The sequence below is a fragment of the Ceratotherium simum genome, chromosome 37, assembly GCF_057802395.1.
Source record: "Ceratotherium simum simum isolate JZ-2026a chromosome 37, ASM5780239v1, whole genome shotgun sequence".
In the NCBI taxonomy this organism is placed as follows: domain Eukaryota; kingdom Metazoa; phylum Chordata; class Mammalia; order Perissodactyla; family Rhinocerotidae; genus Ceratotherium; species Ceratotherium simum.
In genome coordinates this window covers 25,035,205-25,054,044 of record NC_141936.1, presented here as the reverse complement: position 1 = coordinate 25,054,044, position 18,840 = coordinate 25,035,205, and the positions used below count along the sequence as shown (strand labels likewise).

At 38.1% G+C, this 18,840-nt stretch overlaps 1 protein-coding gene across 2 annotated transcripts in view; it reads left to right on the top strand.

Moving 5' to 3' along the window:
* The window catches only part of LOC106800079 (sperm-associated antigen 16 protein-like), a 780,587-nt gene that overhangs the window by 38,533 nt on the left and 723,214 nt on the right, over positions 1–18,840 (top strand). Inside the window, exon 1 of one of the 2 annotated variants that reach the window (XM_087424872.1) lies at positions 11,522–11,903. The exons of the other annotated variant lie outside the window; for it this stretch is intronic. Within the exon in view, the coding sequence (XP_087280998.1) occupies positions 11,845–11,903 (59 nt within the window). The 5' untranslated portion in view covers positions 11,522–11,844. Of the gene's footprint in view, positions 1–11,521; positions 11,904–18,840 lie in introns of those variants that run through there. 2 annotated transcript variants of the gene reach the window in all.

Here is an 18,840-nt window from a genome sequence, read left to right as displayed (position 1 = left end):
TTTAGAATTGAAGTGATAAAATAAAACAGGGCTCCCCAAATGCATTTTTTTCCAGTAAAAGTAGTTCTGGTATATGTTCTATTGTCTTGTTCTGTTTTATTCAAGAGGAACAATATCAAATACTTTCCTGTACATTGCTTTGAAAGTGAACATTTATTTGGTCTATTTAAATTCATAATTTATTTTCTTTTGAATATCTTGCAGACATTTATTATATGATAGTGGTTTGATTTAAAAGAGTTCTCCAATATCAGTACTTTTCTACTAAAATCACTAAACATAAACGTTTAAAGTATTTTAACTTCATTTTTTCTTTTACTTCTTTTTAAAGAACAGTATATTTGACATAGAAGGAGTGTGTTTTTAAAGTGAGGAGTATTTTTAAGTTTGAGATTAAATCAGACATATAGTTCCAAAATTGAACATATAAAACCAGGTACAGAGTGAAATCCCCCTCCCACCGTGGTCCTGCCTCCACCCAGTCTTCATATTCCATTGGGAAGTAAACGTTTACTGTATCTTGTGTTTCTTTCCAGATGTTATATTCGTATACAAACAAGCTTGAATATATATTCTTGCTTGCCCTTACGTACCTAAAATTTAGCATATTTTAAAATTGTTCTGCACATTCTTTTTACCACTTGTGTCATAGAGGTCTTTCTATATTGGTAATATAAAGAGCTTCCTCACTTATTTAATATCTACATAGCATTAAATTGTATGATATGCCAAGATTCGTTTAATCTGTGTCTGATTGATGCACATATAGATTTTTTCCAATCTTTTACTGCTACTACAATCAATGACATATACTTATGTTGTTTTGCATATATAAATCTGTAGGAATAGCCCCAAAGGTGGAATTACTGAAGACAAAGGTCCAGATTTTTGTAATTTTGATGAATATTAATATTGCCAGACTTCCCCCATTGTATCATTTTATATTCTCCACATCAAAAATTGAGATAGGTTATTTCCTTACAATAGTTTTTCAAGCTTTTGGGTTTGTACCAATATGATAGGTGAAGAATAATATCCCAGGACAGTTTTAATTTTATTTCTCATATTATAAGTGAGGTTGAGATGCATTTTATTCGTCACTATTTGTGTTTCTTTTTCTGCAGAATCTCCATTCATATATTCTCACCATTTTTCTTTAGGGCTGACTTTATCAGTTTCTAAGAGCTCTTTATGTATGAGAGAATTTATTTAGCTTTTCTATGTTATAAACTGCAAATATTTTTCCCAGTTTGTTATTTGTCTTTTGGTTTGCTTATGGTCTTAATTTTTAAATTTTGAGTCAAAAATTTAAAAGCCTTTCCCATTCAAAGTTTTGAAAAGTTACTCCCATGACTTCTGATATTTATGATTGTGTATTTTACATTTTAATATGTGATACATTTAGACTTTATCTTGGTTTTTCAGATAAACTGTGGATGCCACTTAATATTTTTTCCAGATGTCGCTGAGTTCTTCCAACACTGTTTATATAATCATTCTTTTATTGATATATTTAAGATGTCACTATAATCATATGCTATATTCCTGAATGTTTTGAGTTTCTGCCTAGAGTCAATGGAACACAAAATAGAACTTAATTTTAACATGACTGGTTTTTTTTGTAATCCAATTCTTTTTTTATTTTAAATCATTATTTTGAGAAAAGACTCATAATATAACATTCAGATAGGAATTTTTATACTATGAATTTCAAGTAATTTTCCTATAATTTGTTTTTTAAAATTTTATTATACATTTTTCTCTAAAATATTGTCACAAATTTGATTTTATGCATTATTAATGAAATCTCAAATTGATGAGTTATTTTAACATTTTTTAATAGTTAATTATGACAGATACCTCAAACCAACATCTCTAAAATTGAATTTTATTGTTCTCTCCTAATCCTGTACCAGTGTCGAGACTCACATCTGGGAGTTGTCTTTGTCTCCTTCTCACTCACTGGTCCTACTGATTCTGACTCCTAAACGTCTCTTTTCTCCGACACCGGTCTCACTGTCTTTGTCTCTGACAAAATTACCATCATCACTCACCTCCGTTAGGTCAACAAGTCCTGCATGAGGCTATCTGCATAAGTTCCTTCTCCATATGGAAGCAAGAGATCTTCTAAAAAAGCCAAAGTCATCTTGTCTCCCCACCATCCCTATCAACTTAAAACCCTTGAATGGCTTCTCATATTTACTCTTGCAATAGTAGTGTTTAGACACTCATTTCCTAACACCAGAAAATATGCTTTAAAATAATAAAACTTTGCCAATCCAATATTTTAAAACGGCATCTAGTAGTAAGTGTATGTCTGTATTTGTATTCATTTGATTACTAGTAAGCTTAAACAGTTTTCCATGTTAGTGGATATTAATGATTTGGAGGAGGTGATTTACCTCTTCATATAATTTTTCTCTAATTCTTTTTGTAACAGTTTAATTAAAGATTTTAATCCTTGTCGTGCCATTTAAGGTCTAAATATTTTTTCGATGTTGATGTTTGTCTTTTGTTAATTTTAAGATTTTGTTTGACAAAAAGATGCTTTCAGGTTTTTTATTTGTTTAAATCTATCAATGTCTTCCTTAGATGATTTGTGTGTGTGTGTTTTCTAACTTTATTGAGATATTATTGACATATAATATTGTATAAGTTTAAGTTGTGCAACTTGTTGATTTGATACACTTATATTGCAAAATGATTACCACCATAGCTAGCACTGACATCATGTCATATAATTACCATTTCTTTTTTGTGGTGAAAACATTTAAGATCAAGTCTTTAAGCAACTTTCAAGTATATAATACCATGTTATCAACTATAATCACTGTGCTGTACAGTTTGTTCTCTTTGACCAACATCTCCCAATTCCCCTACCCCCAGCCCCTTGTAACCACCGTTCTACTCTCTGTTTCTATGAGTTCAGCTTTTTTAGATGCCACATATAAGTGAGATCATATAGCATTTGTCTTTCTCTGTCTGACTTATTTCACTTAGCATAATGGCCTCGAGTCCCATCTGTGTTGTTGCAAACAGCAGGATGCACTTCTTTCTCATGGCTGAATAATATTCCATTGTATATATGCACCATATCTTTTTTGTCCATTCATCCATCATGGACACTTAGGTTGTTTCTATATCTTAGGTATTGTGAATAATACTGCAATGAACATGGCAGTGCAGATATCTTTTCAATATGCTGTTTTCCTTTCTGTTGGATATATACCCAGAAGTGGGATTGCTGGGTCATATAGTAGTTCTAATTTAACTTTTTTGTGAAACCTTCATACTGTTTTCCATTGTGGCTGCACCAATTAACATTTCCATCAACATTGTACAAAATTCCCTTTTCTCCACATCCTCACCAACACTTATCTCATGTCCTTTTGATGACAGCCATTCTAACAGATGTGAGGTGATATCTCCTTGTGTTTTTGATTTACATCTCCCTGATGATCAGTGATGTTGAGCACCTTGTCATATACCTATTGGCCATTTGTATGTCTTCTTTGGAAAAAATGTCTGTTCAGTTCCTCTGCTCACTTTTTAATCAGATTGTTTTTTTTTTCCAATTAAGTTGCATGAGTTCTTGATATATTTTGGATATTAAATTCTTATTAGATATATGATTTGCAAATATTTTCTCCCATTTCTCAAAAAGTTGTCTTTTCATTTTGTTGATGGTCTCCTTTGCTGTGCAGAAACTTTTTAGTTAGATGTAGTCCCACTTGTTTACTTTTGCTTTTATTGCCTTTGCTTTTGGTGTCAAATCTGAAAAATCATTGCCAAGATTGATGTCAAGGAGCTTGCTCCCTATGTTTTCTTCTAAGAGTTTTATGGTTTCAAGTCTTCTGTTCAAGTCTTTAATCCATTTTGAGTTGATTTTCATACATAGTGTAAGATAGGTGTCCAGTTTGATTCTCTTGCATATGGCTGTCCAGTTTTCCCAACACCATTTTTTGAAAAGACTATCCTTTCTACATTGTATATTCTTGATTCTTTTGTCATAAATTAAATAACCATATATGCATGGGTTTATTTCTGGGTTTTCTATTCTGTTCCGTTGATCTATATGTCTATTTTTATGCCAGTGCCATAGTGTTTTGATTACTATGACTTTGTAATATAGTTTGAGATCAGGAAGTGTGATGCCTCCACGTTTGCTCTTCTTTCTCAACATTACTTAGGCTATTTGGGGTCTTTTGTGGTTCCATACAAATTTTAGGATTGTTTGTTCTATATCTGTGAAAAATGTCATTGGAATTTTGATAGGGATTGCATTTAATCTGTAGGTCATTTTGAGTAGTACGGACATTTTAACAATATTAATTCTTCTAATCCTTGAGCACAGAATAGCTTTCCGTTTATTTGTGTCTTCTTCAATTTCTTTCATCAATATCTTATAGTTTTCAGTATGCATGCCTTTCACCTCCTTGGTTAAATTTATTCCTAAGTATTTTATTCTTTTGATGCTATTATAAATGGGATTGTTTTCTTAACTTCTCTTTCTGATAGTTTGTTGTTAGTGTATAGAAATGCAACTGATTATTGTATTTTGATTTCGTATCCTGCAACTTTTATAAGTGGGCATCCTTATTTTGTTCCTGATCTTAGAGGAAAAGCTTTCAGCTTTTCACCATTGAGAATGATGATAGCTGTGGGCTAACATATATGTTAGCTATGGGCTGTCATGCATGGCCTTTATTATGTTGAAGTATGTTCCCTCTATACTCAGTTTTTTGCGAGTTTTATCATGAAAGGATGTTGAACTTTGTCAGATGCTTTTTTTGTGACTATTGAGATGATCATATGAATATTATCCTTCATTTTGTTAATATGGTGTATCACTTTGATTTGTGGATTTTGACCATGCTTGTATCCATGGGATAAATACCACTTGGTCATTGTGTATGATCCTTTTAATGTACTATACTGTTGAATTCAGTTTGCTAATATTTTGTTGAGAATTTTTGCATCTATATTCACAGGGATATTGGTGGTAACTTTCTTTTTTTGTAGTGTCCTTGTCTCATTTTGGGGTCAGGGTAACACTGGCCCCGTAAGATGAGTTTGGAAATGTTTCCTCCTCTTCTGTTATTTAGAAGATTTTGGGAAGGATTGGTATTAATTCTTCTTTAAATGTTTGGTAGAATTCACCAGTGAAGGCATCTGGTAGTGGAATGTATTCCTCTGATTGTTCATTTTCCTATATTCTCTGTGTTGCTCTGCACGTTAGATAACACAGCCGCCTCTCCCAGTCTTGACAGAGTGTTCTCTGTAAGAGATGGACCTCATCAATCAGCCTGGCCTGAGCTCTTTGTTGTCTCAAACATCTGTGATTGTCCAAGCTGCCCTCTTTGTTCCCGGTGCTTCCCAGCAGCTGAGGCTGTGCCAGGTCTCAGCAGTGTCCTAAAGGGGAGGATCACACTCAGCACCTAGTACAGGGTGGTTGGAAGCCAGAACCTCACACGGCTGCTGGGAAAGTATGTAGTTGGGCCCCTTCCAGGGAGAAACCGGGAGATGGGTGTTGTTGCCTTCTCCCTCTGTGCTTGGCCTGGGTGTATAGCTGCAGGGTGTGTGGGGGTGTTGGAGGCTATGTACCCCCACACCCGTTAAGAACTGCTTCTTTGTTTGCTACAGTCCTGTGGGACTTGTGCGTGCAAGCCCTGTCGGCAACCAGAGCCAGCTGATCCAGAAGCCCGTCCGTTGGGCAGCAGCCACAAAAGCTGGGGCGCCAGTTGAGTGTACAAGCTCCTTCCAGGGAGACACTGGTGACTTGGAATGGGCTAGATGGAGAGGGCAGGTCCACAGGCTTCCCTGGTCTCTGGGGAAGATCTCAGTCAGCCCCTAAATCTGTGTTATATTAGAAGTTTGACTCTCAGACGGCAGTTTTTTTTTTTTTTTTTATCTCTGTCCCTATGTGTTTGTTTATTGTTGTTATTATCTACTACTTAATGAAGGAAATCATGCGGTATTTGACCTTCTCCCTCTGACTTATTTCACTTTGCATTATACCCTCAATGTCCATCCATGATGTCACAAATGGCTGGATTTCATCGTTTCTTATGGCTGAGTAGTATTCCATTGTGTATATATACCACAGCTTCTTTATCCATTCGTCCCTTGATGGGCACTTAGGTTGCTTCCAAGTCTTGGCTATTGTGAATAACACTGCAATGAACACATGGGTGCATGTACCTTTACAAATTGGTGTTTTCATGTTCTTTGGATAAATACCCAGCAGTGGGATGGCTGGATCATATGGTAGTTCTATCCTTGATTTTTTGAGGAATCTCCATACTGTTTTCCATAGTGGCTGCACCAGTTTGCACTCCCACCAGCAGTGTATGAGAGTTCCCTTCTCTCCACATCCTCTCCAACATATGTTGTTTCCTGTCTTGTTAATTATAGTCATTCTGACGAGCGTGAGGTGATATCTCATTGTAGTTTTGATTTGCATTTCCCTGATAGTTAATGATTTTGAACATCTTTTCATGTGTCTGTTGGCCATCTGTATATCTTCTTTGGAGAAATGTAGGTTCAGGTCCTTTGCCCATTTTTTAATTGGGTTGATAGTTTTTTTGTTGGTAAGATGCATGAGTTCTTTATATATTTTGGAGATTAAGCCCGTATCAGAAGTATGGTTTGCAAATATCTTCTCCCAATTGTTAGGTTGTCTTTTCGTTTTGTTGATGGTTTCCTTTGCTTTGCAGAAGCTTTTTAGTTTGATGTAGTCCCATTTGTTTATTTTTTCTATTGTTTCTCTTGCCCGGTCAGACGTGGTGTTTGAGAAGATGTTGCTAAGACTGATGTCGAAGAGCATACTGCCGCTGTTTTCTTCTAGAAGTTTCACAGTTTCAGGTCTTACATTCAAGTCTTTAATCCATTTGGAGTTAATTTTTGTGCATGGTGTAAGGTAAGGGTCTACTTTCATTTTTTTGCATGTGGCTATCCAGTTTTCCCAACACCATTTGTTGAAGAGACTTTCTTTTCCCCATTGTAAGTTCTTGGCTCCTTTGTCAAAGATTAGCTATCCATAGATGTGTGGGTTTATTTCTGGGCTTTCGATTCTATTCCATTGATCTGTGTGTCTGTTTTTGTGCCAGTACCATGCTGTTTTGGTTACTACAGCTTTGTAGTATATTTTGAAATCAGGGAGTGTGATACCTCCAGCTTTGTTCTTTTTTCTCAGGATTCCTTTAGCTATGCAGGGTCTTTTGTTGTTCCATATAAATTTTAGGATTCTTTGTTCTATTTCTGTGAAAAATGTTGTTGGAACTTTGATAGGGATTGCATTGAATCTATAGATGGCTTTAGGAAGTATGGACATCTTAACTATGTTAATTCTTCCAATCCAAGAGCATGGAATATCTTTCCATTTCTTTGTGTCTTCTTCAATTTCTTTCAGAAATGTTTTATAGTTTTCGATGTACAGATCTTTCACCTCTTTGGTTAAGTTTATTCCTAGGTATTTTATTCTTTTTGTTGCAATTGTAAATGGGATGGTATTCTTAATTTCTCTTTCTGCTACTTCGTTGTTAGTGTACAGAAATGCAACTGATTTTTGTATGTTGATTTTGTATCCTGCAACTTTACCATATTCGTTTATTACTTCTAAAAGTTTTCTGGTGGATTCTTTAGGGTTTTCTATATATAAAATCATGTCATCTGCAAATAGTGACAGTTTCACTTCTTCCTTTCCAATTTGGATCCCTTTTATTTCTTTCTCTTGCCTGATTGCTCTGGCTAGGACTTCCACTACTATGTTAAATAGGAGTGGTGACAGTGGGCATCCTTGTCTGGTTCCTGTTCTTAGAGGGATAGCTTTCAGTTTTTCACCATTGAGGATGATATTAGCTGTGGGTTTCTCATATATGGTCTTTATTATGTTGAGGTACTTTCCTTCTATACCCATTTTATTCAGAGTTTTTATCATAAATGGATGCTGGATCTTGTCAAATGCTTTCTCTGCATCTATTGAGATGATCATGTGATTTTTATTCTTCATTTTATTAATGCGGTGTATTACGTTGATTGATTTGCGAATGTTAAACCATCCCTGCATCCCTGGAATAAATCCCACTTCATCATGGTGTATAATCTTTTTAACGTATTGTTGTATGCAATTTGCTAGTATTTTATTGAGGATTTTCGCATTGATGTTCATCAGTGATATTGGCCTGTAATTTTCTTTTTATATGTTGTCCTTGTCTGGTTTTGGTATCAGGGTAATGTCAGCTTCGTAGAATGAGTTAGGGAGCTTCCCCCCTCCTCAATTTTTTGGAAGAGTTTGAGAAGGATATGTATTAAGTCTTCTTTGAATGTTTGGTAGAATTCACCAGGGAAGCCGCCTGGTCCTGGACTTTTATTTTTGGGGAGGTTTTTGATTACTGTTTCGATCTCCTTACTGGTGATTGGTCTATTCAAATTCTCTACTTCTTCTTGATCCAGTTTTGGAAGGTTGTATGATTCTAAGAATTTATCCATTTCTTCCAGATTGTCGAATTGGTTGGCATATAGCTTTTCATAGTATTCTCTTATAATCTTTTGTATTTCTGAGGTGTCTGTTGTAACCTCTCCTCTTTCATTTCTGATTTTACTTATTTGTGTCTTCTCTCTTTTTTCCTTGGTGAGTCTAGCTAAAGGTTTGTCAATTTTGTTGATCTTATCAAAGGACCAGCTCTTGGTTTTATTAATTTTTTCTATTGTTTTTGGTCTCTATTTCATTTATTTCTGCTCTGATTTTTATTATTTCCCTTCTTCTACTGATTTTGGGCTTTGTTTGTTCTTCTTTTTCCAGTTCCTTCAGGTGCATTGTTAGATTGTTTATTTGAGATTTTTCTTGTTTGTTGAGATAGGGCTGTATCGCTATAAACTTCCCTCTTAGAACTGCTTTTGCTGTATCCCATAAATTCTGGCATGTCGTATTTTCATTTTCATTTGTCTCCAGGTATTTTTTGATTTCTTCTTTGATTTCTTCGCTAACCCAGTCGTTGTTCAGTAGTATTTTGTTTAATCTCCACGTATTTGTGGCTTTTCTGATTTTCTTCCTATGGTTGATTTCTAGTTTCATACCGTTGTGGTCAGAAAAGATGCTTGGTATTATTTCAATCTTCTTAAATTTATGGAGACTTGTTTTGTGGCCTAATATGTGATCAATCCTGGAGAATGTTCCATGTGCCTTTGAAAAGAACATGTATTCTTCGGTTTTTGGATGGAATGCTCTGTATATATCTACTAGGTCCATCTGTTCTAGTGTGTCGTTTAAGGCCAATGTTTCCTTATTGGTCTTCTGTTTGGATGATCTATCCGTTGGTGTGAGTGGAGTGTTAAAGTCCCCTACTATTATTGTGTTACTGTCTATTTCTGTTTTTATGTCTGTTAATAATTGCTTTATATATTTAGGTGCACCTACATTGGGTGCACAGATATTTATGTGTTATTTCCTCTTGTTGGATCGTTCCCTTGATCATTATGTAATGCCCTTGTCTCTTTTTACAGTTTTTGTTTTAAAGTCTATTTTGTCTGATATGAGTACTGCTACCCCAGCTTTCTTTTCATTGCCATTTGCATGGAGTATCTTTTTCCATCCCTTCACTTTCAGTTTGTGTCTTTAGGTCTGAAGTGTGTCTCTTGTATGCAGGATATATATGGGTCTTGTTTTTTTTATCCAGTCAGCCACCCTATGCCTTTTAATTGGCGCATTTAGTCCATTGACGTTTAAAGTAGCTATTGATAAGTATGTACTTACTGCCATTTTTTAACTTTTTTTTTTTCTCAGTGTTTTAGTAGTCCTTCTCTGTTCCTTACTTCTTCTATACAGAATTGATGGTCACTTTAGTTTGACCTCTGTCTGAAAGCTGTACTCTTTAACTCCCCTCCTCCCTCATGTTTTTGATATCTAACCTCTTTGTTGTGCATTTGTATCCATTACGTTCTAATCATGGAAATAGATAATTTTTCCTATTTGTGGTCTTTTCTTTTCCCCTTAAATCAGTCCCTTTAACATTTCTTGTAGCACTGGTTTCTTGGTGACAAACTCCTTTAATTTTTGCTTATCTGGGAAAATTTTGATCTCTCCTTCCATTTTGAATGATAACCTTGCTGGGTAGAGTATTCTTGGCTGTAAGTTTTTTCCTTTTAGCACTTTAAATATATTGTGCCACTCTCTTCTAGCCTGTAAGGTTTCTGCAGAGAAGTCAGCTGATAGCCTTAGGGGGTTTCCTTTGTATGTAACTTGACGTTCTCTTGCTTCTTTTAGGATTCTCTCTTTATCTTTAATTCTGGACATTTTGATTATGATGTGTCTTGGTGTGGGCCTCTTTGGTTTTATCTTGTTTGGGGCTCTCTGTGATTCCTGTACCTGGATGTCTGTTTCCTTCCTTAAGTTAGGGCAGTTTTCATCTATTATTTCTTGAAATAGATTCTCTGCCCCCTTGTCTCGCTCTTCTCCTTCCGGGACACCTATAACACGAATGTTAGTGCGCTTGATGTTGTCCCAGAGGTCCCTTAGACTGTCCTCACTCTTTTTAATTCTTTTCTCTTTTACCTGTTCACCTTGGGTAATTTCTTCTAGTCTTTCTTTCAGCTCACAGATCCGTTCTTCTGTATCCTCTACTCTGCTTTTGAGTCCCTCTAATGAATTTTTCATTTCCAGTATTGTATTCTTCATTTCTGATTGGTTCTTTTTTATATCTTCCATTTCTTTGTTGACATTCTCACTGAGTTCATCTATTCTTCTCCCCAGATCAGTGAGCATCCTTAGCACTCTTAGTTTGAACTCTCTGTTGGGTAGGTTGCTCATTTCTGTTTCACTTAGTTCCTTTTCTGGGGTTTTGTCCTGTTCCCTTACTTGGAATGTATTCTTTTGCCTCTTTCCCTGTGCTTGTGTCTACGTATTAGGTAAGTCAGCTACGTCTCCTGCTCTTGGATAGGTGACCTTATGTAAGTGATGCCTTAGTAGGCTTCCAGTGTGCTTCCCTCAGTTCTCAATGTTCCAGGGGTGGCCCCTATGTGGGCTACGTGTATCCTTCTGCTGTGGCCCTTTTGCTCTCCCTGTAGGCACCCAGGGAGGCTGAGTTATGCTCCTGGCCAGCTGTTGTAATGCTCAGCTGCTTGTAGTTGTTGTGGGCCCTTCAGTCTCTTTATCAGGTGTGGGGATCCCCAGCACAGTTGGCTGCAAGTTCTAATACCACATTTGTGTTGCAGTATTTCTTTTAAGTGAGTAGGCCCCCAGCGTGGCAGGTTGTTAGGCTCAGGGCCTTACAATTGCTGTAAGCCTCTAGCCTATTAGGTCTCTTGTCAGCTCTCTGAGGATTGCAGCTGGGTGGGGCTGGCCTCAGGCACAGGAGCACCCAATTGTTTCAGGTTTTGGAAGGTGGAGCAAACCTCCTATATGTGGGTCTATGAGAAGTACAAGTCTTCCGTGGCTGAGAAGCCCTGCCGCCCACAGGTCCACACACACAGTCAACACAGTCCTGCCCCGTGTGAGCGCCCCGACCTCCCCAAGCGGACCCAGTCTCTCCACCGTGGGAGCCCCACACACTCCACCACCGCCCCACACTCTCCACCCGTTCCTTGTGCACACCCTGCCCTGCTCAAGTCGGCTCAGTTGCCAGGCTGCAGAGAATCCAGTCACCAATCTATGCAAGCCCACAAGTTGCCTGAGGGCTTGTTGTTGGGTGGGGCCAGTCTCTAGGGTGCGCTGCCTGCCCTGGCTGAGCCGGATTAAATCGGTGCTCTAGTGGGTGGGGCAGACCCTGGGCTAGCAGGCCTCAGGGAGAACTCCAATGGTGTCTGTGTCAGCACGCCCACACCAGGCCACAACAATGGCAGCCGCCAATGTCCCAGTCCCTGGAGAGGTCTCACCCCTCACCTGAGATGCACTCAGGGCCTATTAGGTGAGTCTCTTGTCACCAAAGCACTGTGCACCTTTCTTTCTGGTGATTTTAGGGTGCTTCCTGAAACGGGTGAGTTTGTGCGCGGGCCCTTTAAGAGCCAGTTTTAGTTTCTTTGTGAACCGGGTTTTCTGGGGGTGCTCCGCAGTGTTTTAGTAGCAGGCACAGTCAGATATTATGCCGTTGGTCTCGATTGTGCTGGGTCCACAAAATGCCCACAGCGGGGGCGCTCCCCGGCTCAGGGCCCTGCGCCTCCAGGGAGGCTGCGTACCTGTGAGCTGCTCCCGGCGGCCGTGACGCTGGCGGCCGGCCGTGACGCTGGCGGCTTGTGAAGGCGGCGTTTTTCCTCTCCGGAAGGGAGTCTCTGCCTCTTCCACCTCAGTTAGGATTGTCCGTTGTTGCAGGAGTTCCTCTCATCCAGTTTTCAGTTCTGTCTCAGGGGTAATTTTTCCACGAGTAGTTGTAAATTGGCTGTGTCCACGGGAGGAGGTGAGTTCCGAGTCTGCTTACGCCGCCATCTTGACTCCTCTCGACAGACGGCAGCTTTTAAAGTGTGCAAAGATAATGGTTTTGGGGAAAGACTGGGAGATGGGTATTTCTGTCTGTCCCCTCTGCTCTGAGCCCTCGAGGATAGCCGGGTAAGAACTGCTTCTTTGTTTCCTACTGTCCTATGGGACTCACCAGGCCTTCCAGGGAGCTGTCCCTTGGGCAGCAGCCTCTACAGCTGGGGCACATACATGTGCACAAGCTCCTTCCAGGGAGATACTGGCAATTTGGAGTGAGCTAGTGGGAGAAGGCAGAGGAGGTGTCCACCGTCTTCCCTGGTCTCCAGGATGGATGGCAGTCAGCCCCTACGTGTGTGCTAAATTAGAAGCCTGAACTCAGGCAGCAGCTTTTAAAGTGTACAAGTTGACCCTTTCCAGGGGAAGACTGGGAGCTGGGTATTTTCTGCCTGCCCGACCTCGGCTCTGAGCCCTGGCAGGTTTAGCCACAGTGAGTCTTCTAGAGCCTGTTAAGAACTGTTTGTTTGCAATGGTCTTGAGAGTCTCATTGACACAAGCCTTGTTAGCTTTCAGATCTAGGTGTTTTGGGGTCCTGCCCCTCAGATGGGAGTCTTAAAAGTTGGAGCTCTAGATGTGGGGTCCAGACCTTTCTCAGGGAGAAGTGGCGAGTTGGGAGTCCCCTCCTGATTGTATGGCACTGTGCCAAGGATGGGGTTTGTGGTGACAGTGTGTCTCAGCCTTTCCTACCCATTTCAGTGTGGGTATCTTCCCCTTCAACCTGACGCGTAGATGTGTAGGAGTCGCTCAGCTTGTTTCTGGATTTATTTCAGAGGAAGTTACGCCATGTGTAGCTGTAGATTCAGTGTGTCCTTGGGAAGAGGGGAGTTCAGGAACCTTCTACATTATCGTCTTGGACTGGAACCTGGGTTTTTGTGTTTGTGTGTGTGTGAGTGAGTGTATTTGTGTCTGTGTGTATGCTCAGTAGTAAACATTTACCTATTTTATTCTCATACCATGTTTATGTTGCTTCCTTCCTTCCTCTTAAAATTTTCATCTGGAGTTTGTTTTCATATAAGATTTGAGTTAGGAATATAGTGTAGTGGTTCTTCCAAATAGCATATCGACCAGCTTCATTTATTGAACAGTGGTACTTTTCCACTAATGTTTAAATGCTACAGTTATAATATGATAAATATTATGAATTCCAGTTTTTCTTTTTTATATTCTGACAGTATTGTTTTACTATTCAAATTATTTGATAACTTTTAATACATATTTAAATATTTATTCCTCATTTCTCTTAGAGTTTTCATCTTCCAGATAACCTTTAGCAGTTCACTTGGGTCATTAGCAAAACATGCTCCTGAGATGTTTATTCTGAGTAACCCCATTAAAACATATGTTATGTCACTCCATTTATTCGAGTATTTTTTTTGTCTCTCAAGAAACACTTGCCATTTTTATCATATCAGGTCTACAAAATTCCTGTTAAGTTTATTTTTAGTTGTGAATAGTATGTTTCAACATTTATTGCTCTTATTTTACTTATCCATCTAAATGTATTTGCTATAATTTCCATAAAAATATCCTTATGAAAATAATGGAGCTAACAGTGAGCTCCTTTATATTATTGCTGACTTCATTGGGCATGCTCCTCTAGTTTCAATAGTAAGTATGATACTGACTGTGTATTTGGGTATCTCTAATAAACACTCTTTCATCTATTAAAATGATTGATTGTATTACCCTATTTTCTAATATTGTGTCATTCTTGCGTTCTCAGAATAAATCTCACTTGGCAATGTTGTATTTGGCTTTCACACTTCTTATATTCGGGAGTCTAGGCTGTAAGTGACAGAAACCCAATAGAAATTAGCTTAAAAGAGCAAAAGGAGATGAGTTAATTTATAGGAAGAATAAAGAAATAGCTCATGGAAACAAGATATTTTGGGAAACTTCAGAATTTTCCTGACCCCAGCGTTACCAGGTAAGGATCTGCTACCTGACATGCATAGAAGCCAATACTATGGCACCGGCTTTTGAGAAAAGAAATTATTGCGAGGCCCAGGGTTTGGGGTAAAATTTAAGGGATTAGAGAGGGCAGGCTGGTATACAGAAGCACTGATGGGGAGGGTTTCGATTGGCAGGACTCCAAACAAGACCATTTATGGTAAGGTTTGGAAAGGGGCTTAAACACCAGATCTTCCTGGACAGTGGACCACTCGCTTCTGAAGAGGGTCTGGCTTTTGAGTTCTGGTTGTGTCCTGGTCCTTTGGTTCTGTGGAGGGGGAGAGTCTTTGGTTCTGGGTGTTATCTCAGGTCAAGATTTCTTCCTCTGAGAATACTCCAGCTGCATGACGTGCCCCTCCGAGATAACATTTAACATTCTGTTATAGATATGGGGCCAGTTTAAACTGGTCCAGTGTTTACACCAGTACCCAGGGATTTCGAAGGTGTCTAGATTTTCTTTCCAATTCTTCATTTTTTCTTTTTTTCTTGTCTTCCTTTTCTTTTACTGCAGATAGTTTTCTTCCTGTGACAGAAAACAAAGCTACTGAGAGCTTCAGTCCTTTGAGACAGGCTCTTCTGAAGATTTTTCTGGCTCTAAGTCCATAAATCTTTGAGAAGGCTTTTCTCTCAACTCTCAGACCAAGCAATTTGGATGAGGATTAAAGTGTCTCAAGCACAATATGGTGGTTCCTGCATTAGCCATAGGATTTTTCACTAATTCGGGCAGCATTTCCCAAGAAAAATGTTGCTGGGCAGAAAATTCCATAGATCTTCATTCCAAGTACATAACAGTATTTTCCTTGCTAAATGTTATTAATATGTTTGCATTTATAATATGAGATTGGTCAATGGGGTTTTAAGAATTTATCACTATCCTTGTCAGATTTTGGTATCAGGAGCTTGCTGGCCTGATTAAATGAACTTAGGGCAATTCTGTCATCTCATAGTTCCGTTAAAGACTATGTAAGTTTCTATTCAGATCTTTAAATTCTTAACATTTGGAAAAACTTTTATTTCCTGTCGTCTTATTCTGTGAAGCGGGATTTTCAGATGCCCGTAAGAATGTAGAGAGTGCTCCTAAGAATGCATCTATACGGCAGGAACACTCACTTGTTTGCTGACCAATTTCTTTTCTGTGTGTGTTAGATTTTGAATAGCATCTGCCCCACTCCACTTCTAGTTGACCTAAATACCATTTTTAGGAACTAGCTGAAAGGATGCCAGACCTCACCTTAGTAGATGCTCCCCTGACTATGCCTAGCAGCCATTCCCAAGATCTTTTTAGGATCGGGACTTCTTCCATGCCACGTGCTTCACTTGTCTAAATCCGCCTCCACACCTTGACGCTCCAAGTTTGGGTGCACTCCCTCCACCTCCTTTATTTTTTTAATATCAACTGTTTGTGGGTAATACGGAAGTGGGAAATAAGGAGGGTGTGCAGAGACATTCCCTGCCTTATGGGAAGCTTCTTTCTCCTCTCTACTCCTCCTTTGTTGTTTCAGGCCAATGATAGCTTATTTATTTATTTATTATTATTATTATTTTTGGTGAGGAAGATCAGCCCTGAGCTAGCATCCATGCCAATTCCTCCTCTTTCTGCTGAGGAAGACCGGCCCTGAGCTAACATCTGTTGCCAATCCTCCTCCTTCTTTTCCCTTTTTCTCCCCAAGGCCCCAGTAGATAGTTGTGTGTCATAGTTGCACATCCTTCTAGTTGCTGTATGTGGGACGCTGCCTCAGCATGGCCAGAGAAGCAGTGTGTAGGTGCGCGCCCGGATCCGAACCAGGCGGCCACTAGCGGAGCGCACGCACTTAACCGCTAAGCCACAGGGCCAGCCCCCAATGATAGCTTAGACACGCTTATCTCTCTGGCCTGACTTCTCTCCTCTGCTTTAATAAGCACACACTCTGCACCCAGTATACTGTGGAGATGAGCATTGAGTTTACATTTTGTATTGCAGATCCTGCAGGTTTGTAAAATTGCTTGATTTGCCCAGTCCCCACTAACTAACTACCGCAAATACCTAGTCTTCTCCCAAGCCTGACTTCCCCATGCTCTGTGATTGTCTGCAGAAACCGCTAGGAGGATTCAGTCACTTGCTTTCCTGGTAGGACTCTCCTTAGCATACACTGTAGTTAGATTTCATCCTTTCTTTCCTTAATTCAGTTATATTTCTATCTTGTCTTATAGAAGTTTCTATCCACTGATCAGCTCTGTTTTCCAGAGCTGATACAATTTATTCATTTAAAAATATATTTTAGTTGGCATTTGGAGGTAAATAAATTTAAATATGTAAGCTAGACGTGCCATTTTAAAACAAAAACTTCCAATTGATATTTTTAATTCTTTAAAAAATTTTGATTTTATGTGCTTATTTCAAAATTATACTAGGAATATTGAAGGTAATCTCCAATCACTTTGTGGATGTTTTGACCTTAAAATTTAATGTAGTTCTTGGGGCCAGCCCAGTTGCATACTGGTTAAGTTCACATACTCTGCTTTGGTGGCCCCAGCTTCACAGCTTCGGATCCCGGGCGCGGACCTACACGCTGCTCATCAAGCCATGCTGTGGTGGCGTCCCACATACAAAATACAGGAAGATTGGCACAGATGTTAGCTCTTAACTGCTTGCATCAGAATCCTTTACTCTATCCCAATCTTGCTATTTAAATAAAATTTCTTTCTTTTTATCATCCAAATCTCCAATTTCCTTTTTTCCAATATCTCTTCATTATAACTTGTATTAGTATATGTCACTAAACAAAGAATGTGACTGCTTTTTGAGGTTTGATCATTCATTTATATTTATGTCTGATGGGACATCAGTTATCTTCCTTTATCATTCCACGGCCAGATGCCCCGTTCCACTCTGAATTAAGGAAAGCCTTACCTATATTTATTTCTTCATTGCCTATTGCCTTAAGATTGCTTTCTTGCTAGTTTTTTACCTTTGCTGAGAGGTTTTAGGAGAACATGTTTTTTGTCTGATAAGAGTGTTTATTCAGTTTTTTCATATTCTAAGCAGCACAAATACAAACCTATTTACAACTTAGATCTCTGCTTGTACTTATTTTCTTTCTTCCTTTCTTCTTTTATTTCTCAATTCATTTGTCTGCCTGATACAAAGTAGTGTCATTCCTGATAACATTATATCAGGAAGTCAAAAAAGTATTCCACAGGAATAAAATATTTGACTAAGCATCATCATTGGAATATATTAAAATTAGTATAGCTTAGCCTAAAACGTCACACTTACATTACTTGTGGTTTTCCCTCAGTAAGTGGATTCTGTTTCCTCAGGTGACTAAGTGATGAACAGTGTCAGAAAGATCCTCACTTCAGAGCTCTTGAAATCTACCAGCTGATGGTATCTCCATAATAATGATCTAACCATTTCCTTTTTTAATCTTAGTTACCCTTTGTTTTTCTCAGTCTATTTTTGATGTTGTTTCCTTCTAAACACATGTCCACACACAGGAATACTCACCCTCCATTCTCTTCAATTTTATATTTTTTGGGACAATTTTGAAGAGTTGGAAAATTGTAAACCTCTGAAATATTTTGTCTTATTTCCTACATTTTTATGAAATATAATGATATGTCCATAGGATATGTCTTAATCACTAAGAATGGAATATTTTTAAAACTTAAAAATTGCTAGTTCTTCCCAGGGTACAGTACAAGGAAAAATCAGAATGAGAAATAAGGATGAGGAAAGTTATATACAGTAAAATGAAAATAAAACACAGATTGTATGTCTTTAATGAGTTTACATTTTAAAAAGACTTCTTTTTTAAATTCAACAAAATCTGCGCACTGACTGGTCTAGCACCACTAAATTTATTTTCTTCTCAAGCTTACACACACTTGAAATTCATTCTTTTGATTTATATTCATAAGCATAATCCTATTATCTCTTTGCAAAAGTTTTCTTTTAAATGAGGAGGAAGTCAGGACAGTAGAATAAAGTGTTCTTTAAAAGTGTTTTGTGAGTTTTCATTCCTAAAGGATATGTTTTCCACTTGAAATGGAAGAAAGTTTCTTTTGAAACCAACATTCCAGAGTAACAGATTAAATAGTAATCCAGTAACTTAATACTTTATTAATCATGTCTTTGTAAAATTTTATCAGTGTTATAAACATATTAGTATTTGAATGAATATAAATATGTTAGTGACTGATGATAAAGTAACTATGTGAAAAACATCTCCACAACCAGATTTCCTTTCACCTCCCATAAAGCGTTATACTAATGAGTTCTAAAAATTAAAAATATGAAACAAGGGAACTCATTAAAATATATTTAAGCATGAGATGTCTTTTAAATATCACCAAAAATTTGTTAAGAAGACATATGGTTTTATGATGAAAAGAACAAATTAGAAGCTTTTATGACATAAATATCATTAAATGTTACTAAAATTTTT